Source organism: Oryza glaberrima, chromosome 1 (genome assembly GCF_000147395.1).
Source record: "Oryza glaberrima chromosome 1, OglaRS2, whole genome shotgun sequence".
In the NCBI taxonomy this organism is placed as follows: Eukaryota; Viridiplantae; Streptophyta; class Magnoliopsida; order Poales; family Poaceae; genus Oryza; species Oryza glaberrima.
In genome coordinates this window covers 1338252-1348909 of record NC_068326.1, presented here as the reverse complement: position 1 = coordinate 1348909, position 10658 = coordinate 1338252, and the positions used below count along the sequence as shown (strand labels likewise).

At 41.0% G+C, this 10658-nt stretch overlaps 1 protein-coding gene across 2 annotated transcripts; it reads right to left on the bottom strand.

Moving 5' to 3' along the window:
• Positions 1-6615: 6615 nt before the first annotated feature.
• On the bottom strand, positions 6616-9110 carry LOC127759867 (zinc finger protein STAMENLESS 1). Of its 2 annotated transcripts, XM_052284084.1 has the most exons (5): positions 8954-9110; positions 8272-8378; positions 7899-8024; positions 7571-7652; positions 6616-7441 (listed from the first exon to the last, which is right to left on the bottom strand). In XM_052284084.1, coding segments are annotated over exons 1-5 (780 nt in total). In that variant the 5' UTR covers positions 8956-9110; the 3' UTR covers positions 6616-6978. The 2 variants fall into 2 exon arrangements, with proteins under 2 accessions (XP_052140044.1, XP_052140043.1); XM_052284083.1 differs by lacking the exon at positions 8954-9110 and having other exon boundaries at positions 8272-8937.
• Between the last annotated feature and the right edge of the window lie 1548 nt (positions 9111-10658).

Genomic DNA, 10658 nt, shown 5'->3' with positions numbered 1-10658 from the left:
TCCCCTAGAGACTTATTGTTTAGCCCCTCTCTCCTAAACACCCCCTTAGTTTACGCCAAAATTGGAAGTTTGGTTGAAATTAGAACGATGTGATGGAAAAGTTGAAAGTTTGTGTGTGTAGAAAAGTTTTGATGTGATGGAAAAGTTGAAAGTTTGCGTATGTTTTTGACAATATGATCCTTATAAAAGAAATATTTCAAACATGAACTGTGCCAGTACTTATTTTAAAATGAACCACGAACTCAACGTCAAGCCCGATGACACTATGATCCAACGTCTCAGCGCCAGTCACGCTAGTGCTAACCCCCTGCTATCATGGCACCGAGTTCAAGCTGGATGATCAACGTGGCAAGTGGTCAACGCTAAGTGCTCTGGCATTGAACTTCCAACCTCAACGCCAATAAGCATGACGCTGAGGTAGGAGGCTTAAGCTTGTGCTCTGGATCTCAACGAGCTCGCAGTGGTGCTAGAGTCGACGAGAGTCGACAAGGACAACGGCGATGTGGAAGAGCAAGAAATCGGTAGCAGCACCGGAGTCAATTGGTGTTGGAACTCAATCGAAGCAATGACACCACTACATGATCGATCTAGAGGTCACCACCGCCATTGAGCTCCTGGCCACATTCCCCTACCACGGTGCTATGTCCATTGGCGCTGAGGTTCCATGGTTAGCACCAGAGCACTTGGCGTTGACCACTTGCCTACTCGGTCTGCCATCTCGGACCCAGTGTCATAGAGACAATTAGGTTGCTGAGATGTTGGACTTTAGTGTCACAATTCAATTTTGAAACAAGTTTTTAGCAGGGTTTATTCTCAAAATAAGCTTTTCAAGAGGGTTAGTTTTTTTCCGTAATTTCATTGGTCAAACTTTAAATTGCTTGCATTCTCTCCTAAGCAACTGATTGGTTGAAAATGCTTGCCTTCCTGTGCATTTGAAATGTGCCAGAAATGCTTATATTTTGTATAAAATTTGAATTATAGAAACACTTACACTTGGAAATGGAGAGAGTATGAACTTGTCATTGATATTGTTTATGTTTTCCTGAATCTTTTTTTCTTCGAAATAGCATATTTCCTAATAACTTCTATTATTAGGAGGAATCAAAATGTTATTTCAGAGTTTAGCACATAAGTCTAGCACCTAGCATTACGTTCAAGTATCTACGTACATTGTTTGCTGCCTCGCACTTAATCCTTGATTTCTTCTCTTTCCCTTTTCTCTCGATCGGCCAGGCATATGGCCATGTCCTGCAAGTGCGATCCTGAAGATTTGTTTCCATGCCCTTGGATTGTTCCTCTTGTTAATTTGTGTGCCAAATGGGGGGCGCAGATACAGGCATACAGCAGCTAAAGATCATAAAGAAGAAAGCGGTGCGTGTACGTATAGAAGACAGCAGAGAGAGGAGAAGCTATGCATATGAGCAGAGCTTAGGGTTGTGCTTGTGCAGCAGGGCTACCTATTAGCTTCAAGCTGCAGCTATAGCACCCATCCACTCTCTTCTCTGATTCTCTCTTGTGTTGCAGTACAAATTGTAGCTGCGGTTGTGCATGCATGCATCATATGTGCTGTGCTGTGCTGCTTCGCCATAAACACATTGCAAACCGCCTAGTTTCTCGTCTCTGTTATAATAATTCTCCTGAAGAAATGCAAGTAGATGTATAGACTGATCGATATGTGTTCATCAATCTTGTGATCATGCATGCAAACATCGCTGATTAAAGTTGAGTGTGTAGTAGGACTGAGAGCTAGCTAGAGATCGGAAGCGAAGAGTGTAGCTTTATTATATTAGGAGGCAGCAGCCGCGCCCGTAGCTTTTCTGACAAGTCGATTTCGCCGATTCGACATGATATTTGTACATGCAAACATGCGTGTGTTTGTGTGTTTGTATCTCGAGAAGCTCACGGGGCCAGTCTCGTTTGGTTGGCCTGCGAGTACATGCATGCAATGGCTGGTTTGTGGGCGATAGGCAGCTGCAAACTGCCCTGCAACACAGCCACCGGCCTGCCGGCCGGCGCCCTTTAGATTAATTAGTTTAACTTTGGATTCTACTCCTACTCCATAAGTACTATATGTCTGTATAAATCTATAACCCTCCATCTCAAAAAAAGAATCGATCAACTTTTATATACGAATCTAGAAATAAATCTATGTTTAGATTCGTGCAAAAAAGAAAAAACCGGAGTATACGTATTGTATTTTGGGATGGAGGGAGCATGTATATGTACATGTGGCATCCTATATGAATTAGTACAAATGAGAGCAAGTTCAATAAAATTGCCAACTACAATATATAGCAGGCTATATATAGCACATAGAGTTAGGGGTGAAAACGGTACGGAAACTTTCCGGATCCCGGACCTATTTTCAAAAACGGAATCTGTCGATCGGAATTTTTCGGAAACGAAAACGAATTCGGAAATATTTTCTCGGAAACGGAATCGGAAATGATAAGCGCAGTTTCCGTCGGAACTCAGAATCGGTCGGAAACTTTCCAGAAATTTTCTCGGAATTTCCAAAAATTTTCTCAGAATTACCAGAAATTTTGTGACTGAAATACCCTGGATTCTTTTTTTAAGCACTAAATAGTGAATACTATTGTGTTTGGCTATTATTTTTTTAAAAAATATTTGTTATGCAAATCTAAAATTACATAAGAATATTTTTTTCCCTACATTAGGATTTATCAACAACATTACTCTTTTAAACATAGATAATTTATTCAATTGGATTTATCAGTTTGAGGGGTTTTTTATTCCGATAAATTTCCGTTACCGTATTCGCGCCAGTTCGTTTTCGCTCCGTTTTCGGTTTCGATAATATTCGATTCCGTTTTCGTAACCAAGGTTTCCAATTCCGATTCCGATTCCGAAAAAAAAAATGAAAACGAAAACGATAAAGATGGTTTCCGTCCATTTCCATACCGTTTTCACCCCCTACATAGAGTGAAGGTCACAACAGCAGAAATTCACACTTCTCAGGCAGATGAGTAACAAGTCGAACATGTGATGAAATTTAAGAATCAATTTGAATGATGGAACAAATCTAGCATGGATTGATGCGAAAAAGAATTTTCAGGTTATTCATTCCTTCAATTAATATATTTGAAATCCAAATGCTTATACGTATATGGCTCTATATTTAAGGTTGCTTAAATTTTAGAACAAGCATGTACTCCCTCCATCCCAAAATATAAGGGATTTTGAATGGATGTGGCACTTCGTAGTACTAAGAATCTAGACTTTCAGGTCTGTCTAGATTCGTAGTACTATGAAGTGCCACATCCATCCAAAATCCCTTATATTTGGGGACGGGGAGAGTACTAAGATCATATCTCAAAACTTTTATCTGATAACTAAATTCCTGGTTCGACAAATTTAATCTGGCTAAAATACATTAAAGATTAATTCAATACATAAAATTCTTAATTTCTTGCTTTAGTTTTCATGTGTTTCTATTTTGGATTAATTGTTCAATTAGTATATACATGCGTGGGGTGCACATGAATAAACATTCAGTGTGATACCAATAGTAGGTGCATGACTGATCACATCTATCCACAATTGTTTAAATCTTGGTGCTCATATCATTTACGTGTTTAATTTCAGTAGGATATTTGTTATGTTAACTGATTTATTCCTAACTCCGTTTATTGTACATTTGTTAATTAAGGACTGTATTTAGGGCATGTACAATGGTCTTTATTAGTGGTCTCTCTTTATTGTCATGCAAGCATATTTGGTGATGTGGAAGAGAGAGGAAGAAGGAAATAGAAAGATGATTGCTACGCATGACAATTGCATAGAGTCGACTCGTAGCATTTATTAGAAATTTTTTTGTTGCATTGAGTCTGATAAAGGAAAGGTGACTAGTAAAAAAGTATTTTGGTATATTAATGGTTAGAGACCGTATTGTCTTAACTATTGTAACGTGATAACCTCTAATTAACGTAGAGACCATATAGGTCTCTATCTTTGTATTTTGTGGGATACGTGTGTACCGTGATATGTGTGTTATGTATGTCCTCCATGCATGTAATCAGGGAAAAAAAAAAGGTGCAGGCCTAGTTGTCATGGTGCAGAGTGACGACACATATATGGCATGCGCACTTGCATGATAAGCCATGTCTATCCACAATGTCTGGCCTAACATACAAATATGAGGGGCCAAATCCAAGTTGCATTCGAAATTTCCGAATGTAATTTGATTTGATTTCAAAGAGATAGGCAAACAACAATCTGTTGATAACCGGATAGTGCACAATTAATGACCAGAGGAGAAGCGATGTTGCGATTGCCAGGTTCAAATCGTGTTGATTGGAAGACACAAATCGTGTGTGTCAAAGTATCCGTCGAATCGAGAGTTATCAATACCTATCAGAAGATTGAGAGCTAGTTCCTTTTTTTTTTTTTTAGGTACGAGAGCTAGTTCCTCATCAACAACCAGCTAGAACTCTAATTTGTAGAGATGGATACTAATTAAATTCATTATATCTACTGTCCAAATCCATGATAATGGAGAAGTACTATATACACTGGTTGAGTTAAATACAACTTATGCTGTCAGATGCCAACCATGGTACTATACCCAACCCCCCAGGAGTAGCACAGTACAATTAGAATTAATACACTGGTACACATACGACAGCTATGTGAAGACTTTCCTGACTACCTGTAACAGTAGTGTGTGTATTGTGGTGTGTGGGGGATATTGTACGTCTTAAACTCTTAATTATAGTAGCATTTTTCATTGAAATGTATACAGGTGATCAGGTCGATAAGTATACTTGTTACTTATATTAATGGGCATATGATTTTTATTAAGCATGCATTTGGGGTTCTTTTGGAACATAGGATTTTCAAAATGCGGAAAAAGAAAAAAAAACATAGGAACAGAGATTGTCAATGTTAAGCAATGTATACAAGATTTCAAAACATAGAAACACTAAAGGTAATGTCTTCGGATGGTTTTTTTTTCGAGAACACGTCTTTGGATGGCATTTTTGGAGAAAATCACGTACACGAGAGAGAGCGAGAGAGAGAGAGAGAGAGAGGAGAAGAGATTGTGGATTGGACTTAATTAGCAATGGGGAAAAAAAGTGTAAGCTCGAGTTAAAATTCCTATGCAATAGTGGGTATAGAAAAGCAATTAATCCATACAAATTTTTACTACAATCATATTGTTCTGAAGGGTGTTACTAGTATAATATAGGAAAAAATCCTATAAATTTCCTCCCATCCAAAGAAGCCATAATCATCAGCATCATTGTTTGCCTTTTGACTTAATTATCACCTGCAACTAATAATTAAATTTTGAAACTAAATTTTAGAGTTGATTTTGATGGGTTTTTATTGTATTTTATTTTCAACATTAGCTTTTATATCACTAAGAATGCACAGATAAAAGGTTTATTTTTTTTCAGCTATAGGCCAAACGATTAAACTGTATATGTAGTGTTTTTTTTTTGAAAATTGTATACGTAGTAAAGGGAAATTGATTGACAAACCGGGGCTTATACATCCGATGGATTTCGCTGTTGGGCTTTTTATTATACTGATCATTTTAGAAATGATAGCGCGGGCCAAATCAGAAATAAGGCCTGGTTTAGTTTCCCAAAATTTTTTCTCAAAAACATCACATCGAATCTTTAGACACATGTATGGAGCATTAAATATAGATTAAAAAACTAATTGCGCAGTTAGGGAGGAAATCGAGAGACGAATCATTTGAGCCTAATTAGTCCATGATTATCCATAAGTGCTACAGTAACCCCACATGTACTAATAACGGATTAATTAGGCTCAAAAGATTCGTCTCGCGGTTTCCATACGAGTTATGAAATTAGTTTTTTTTATTCGTGTCCGAAAATCACTTCCGACATCCGGTCAAACATCTGATGTGACACCCTAAAAGTTTTTTTTTCGCGAACTAAACAGGCCCTAAGCGCAGCAGCAACCAAGAAAAAAGTTTGCTGTTCCATCAAGAACATTGGTCAAAGGTAGTGGCACTGCATTTAAAATCCTGATCAGGATCTATAGCTAGGAGTAGCTTCCCCGAGAGTCAGCACTCACCTGCAGGCACTTGTTCATATCGATCACCTTTTAAACACTTGAATGAGCTATAATTATGCCATCGTTAGCCTGGGTTGACTTGCGGCGCCTATGTCAAATCAAGTTCAATGTGATGTGATGTGTGTTCTGATGAGTTCGTGTATTGACTGCTCGTATTTTATTTGTACTAGTACGGCACCTATAGGGAAGGCCAAAGAGTGAAGAGAGCACAAAACTGCAGAATAATTCAGTACCCACAGTACCATGTAGATAGATGTAGCTCAAATTAAACGGCTGCGTTTAGTTCCATCCAAAGTTTAGATTTTGGTTGAAATTGAAGATGATGTGACTGAAAAGTTGTGTGTGTATGACATGTTGATGTAATGGAATTTTGCAAACTTTGGATCCAAACATAACCGTAGAGTAGTTTTAATGAGACTTTCACATTGGTTCAAAATATACTCTACCAGTACATATTTAACCCATTTAACTTTTGTAAGTACTCCAGTTTGTACTACTAGTAATATATATGTTCATAAAATCATAAGAAAAACACCTGGTCATCAGCCTTATACATTTTAAAGAATCATATGCGTTCAAAAACATCAATGCATCTCTCCACTACTACACAGTTGATTAAATTAATTCCATATCTGAACTAAAAACACCCCCAAAAACTCACACACCAAAAAATCAACATTACCATACACGCATCCAATAAGTGCAGACATGTACCTCACTTAGCAGTAGATTTTAAAGGTAAAACTGAACATCATGAACAACTACCCATCGATCTCGATCTCTCTTGCCCCCCAAATTAACACATCGCCTATCGATCACGAACACTTCTAATTTCTTGGCTCTTAGTAATTTACATGAACAATAACTTAACTGCAATCGCATCAAACGCAGTAAATACTACGCGTCAGCTCAGGAGGCGGCGTTCACGTTCCTGTTGCTGTGGCCGCACCCGAAGCTGCAGTTGCAGTTGCCGTTGTCGGGCTGCACGTTCGCTGGCGGCGCGGCGAGCGGCGCCCCGAAGCAGGAGAAGCTGGCGCGGTGCGGCGGCGGCGGCGGGGCCACCAGCGCGTCGCCGGCGGAGACGGCGTGGCCGATGACGTAGTCGCCGACCGCCGCCGGCTGCTGGTGGCGCGGCGGGGCCGGGTACGTCGCCGGGTAGCTCATCGGGTGCAAGGCGGACGGCGGCGCCGTCGTCGTGTAGAGGTAGTGGTGGTACGGCGGCGGCTGCGGCGGCGACAGCCGTGGCTGCACCGGCCGGAGCGGGATGCACGGGTCGCCGCCGACACCGCCTCCCCGGAAGCCTCCTCCTCCCATCTGCATCGTCGGTGGAGGAGCAGCGGCGCCGCCTCCTCCCATGTTCACATCCCTGAAACTGTAGCAAGAAAGCTTTCATAAGAAACCCTAGTCGATGATGAGAAAGGAAGGATCGGGCGAGACGACACAACTTGCAAATTAATGGAGATTTAATTCACGCTTAGATCGATCGATGTGATATGCATACTTGAGCTGTGCGCCGACGGCGGCGAGGCTGTCGTTGCCGAAGACGAGCTGCCTGGCGCGGTTGAGGGTTTCGGTCTCCCTCTCTGAAAGATCAAATCCCAATATCCCACAAGTTAGAGGCAAAGGGAATGCGAGATTAGATGCATGGAAGATCAAAAAATTGAATCTTTTTCTTAAGGATATAAATGGTTACTGTTGGATTAGAATATATTAGATGCGTGGAAGATAAAAAAAACGAACTTCTTCATATATTTGTGATCGATCAAATTGGTTCTTTGATAAAAAAAAATATCGATTATATAGCTAGGTAGGTTGTTGTGTGATCTTGCCTTGGCGGTGGCGATTCATGTGGCCACCCAGCGCTTGAGATTTGCAGAACTTGAGGGAGCAGAACCTACACTCGTACACCTTGCCAGCTTCATCCTTCCCTCCATTACTCTTCTTCTTAGTAACCCCTGTAAACAATTAGCTAATCATTCAGTTATCCCATTCTGAAGCTATGTAACTGTACTTCCTTATCTAAAATGCAACAATTAAGGGTTTTTTTTCCATGTAATGATCGAGACGGTTCAGGAGAAAATTTTAAGTAGATGACCACATTCAGACACACACACAAAACAAAAATCTATCTTTTTTACTCTACATTAAAGCTATATATGTACTAGCATTTGCTGGTTATGAATGTTGCAGTGATATCCTTACTGGATGCTTCGGCGCTGGATGCGGCGGTGGTCGTTGAGCTCTCCACCGTTTGCTTGCCGAACTCATCCGGCAGGTTGTTCAGGTCCAGGGGGCTCCCTTCTTGTCTCCTTGATGAGTTCATAGCGAAGAAGAAGAAGAAGAGGAAACCGTTTAGTACGTATATATACAACTTGTTGAAGATACAGATTCACAGATGGATCAACAAGTTCCTGTTTGCACAATGATGAGCACACAGGAACTCAAGAGCGAGGTAGCCCAACAAGATGCCGATAGAACACAAGTAGTAGTGCACTGTGCCGACAACAAGAATGAATCTATGCATAGTAGTTTTATATAGTACTAGAATGACATAGTAGAAAACAAGCTGTTCATGGAGATCCATAGTAGGCTAGATAGTTGTGATAAGTAACAGGAGCTAGTAGTAAAAATGCAGGTATATATGATGTATGCATAGAAAAGATTACAGGTAATATCGGATTTACACACACAAACAGACACATCCAAGAGTGACTGTTTGGAAAAAAAATTGCTGAAAAAACAAGACAAGATATGTGCACATATAAACAAGACACACAAAGACAGCAGTGTTTCAGAGGGAAGATGTACATAACATGGAGATGAACAATAGAAGAAGACACAAAAAAGTCATGAGGGGTAGTTGTGCTTGTAGGCTCCTTCTTACATGGTGGAGCAGAGAGCAGCAGGGAGAGAAACAGCTGAACACTATGATGCAAATGAGGCTTTTGGAAGGAGAGGCCGGAAGAAAAAGAAAAGAGGGGATCGAGATATATATCGGATGCTGTGTGTGTGGGGTTTGAGATCGACTTGAGACGCGTTGAGTAGAGCTCTCATCAGCTCAGTGATGTGCCTGACTGTGTAGAGAGAAAAGAGTACAAGTATTATTGATTTAGTACATGACACAAAAGCAAAAAGACACTGCAGTTTGGGAACAGCAAATGCATTGGGGAACGGCTGTCTTAAAAGTGTTGGTTTGGGGTGTAGATAGAGTGAGAGAAGCAGTAGTAGAGCTTGGTAGCTGGGGGAGAGAGAAGCCTGAAAGTTCTCTATCAGTTCACCTCTGCACAGCCGTCCCTTTCTCTCTCCTGTCACACATTCACATACACTGGTACACCTACGTACACTACTACCACTACTACCCCTCTCTCTCTCTCCATCTGATTAAGAGTGAGAGAGTAAGATGCTGCCTGTGCATATATGATTCTTGGAGTATGTGATGGCTGTAATCCAAGTGCGAGGAATGCAGTATTTGTTGCGTTGTTATTATTATCTATCCAAAGAGAGATCGATCGATCGAGATCGAGGAGGATCAGAGAAGAGGACGTATGGTATGGCGATGACTGTATGTCAATATGTGTAGGTGAGTGTCCACACTATTAGCTATAGGGCAGCTGAGCTGAGCTGAAAGAAAGCCCCACAGCCACAGCACCACTACTCTCTTAACACTGCACTGTAGTATCTCTCTGTAAGCAGCAATGCAGCAGCAGATATGCATGCTGCTGAGAGTGAGACCTCTCTTCTCTCCTGCATATATTGAATCATTAAATAGAGTAAGCTACGCCTCTTTTTCTTTAGATCTTGTGCAAAGGGATCAAGCACACAAACATCACACATGCATGCGCACACACATCTGTACCCATATCCATCATCTAGTGTAGGTTATAGGCCTATGTGTGTCCTTTGTTTGCATCTTTCTCCTTCAACCTGTGGTTGCATTGTGTAGGCCATATGCATGCATGCATTGCAGAGAGCTCTTGAGAAGAAGAGAGAGAGAGAGAGAGATACTAGAGGGTAAGGTAATAAAGACAAGGGCACCTCTTACAAAGCCCTGGTTCTGAATTTAGTTGAGAAAGAGTATGCACAAGCTAGGGGCCCCTATAGGCGCATGCATATGGCTTAGCCTTTGAGGTCTAGTAGGATGCATGCATGCTAGGAAGAGCTGTTGTCAAGTACTGGGAGTTTAGGGTAGAGGAGGCCAGGGAGGATACATGGGCAGTAAAAAGTGCCTTTGGAGGGATGTGTGTATGGAAAATGTGAGACACCGAGACCTTCACCAGTACAAGTGATAGGACCTGTGTTGGATAGTGCTAATGACATTGACATACATGGTTTTCATGTGAGATCTCTCTCCCTCTCCCTCTCTCTCTCTCTCCCACTCTTTCTCTCTCACATACACAGTCACACACACTACAATGGGTTGCAACATTCAAGCAGGTTTGTAGCACTGGCTTGGCCTGGCCATGTAAGCCCAGACAAATTAATGTAGGCATTGGTAGGGGATGAGATATGATCAAACAAGAAAACATGGACAAAGACAAGACTAGGGTTTACCTTTTCCTTTTGAAAATATAAACCTCTCCTCACTAGTT

Bases quoted from the DNA above. Each gene is read 5' to 3' on its own strand.
- LOC127759867 (XM_052284083.1), bottom strand. From the start codon at position 8,392: ATGAACTCATCAAGGAGACAAGAAGGGAGCCCCCTGGACCTGAACAAC. The intron at 8,025-8,271 runs GTAAGGATATCA...AATTGTTTACAG, and splicing joins ATCCAGCGCCGAAGCATCCA to GGGTTACTAAGAAGAAGAGT. The intron at 7,442-7,570 runs GTATGCATATCA...TTCTTGCTACAG, and splicing joins GCCGTCGGCGCACAGCTCAA to TTTCAGGGATGTGAACATGG.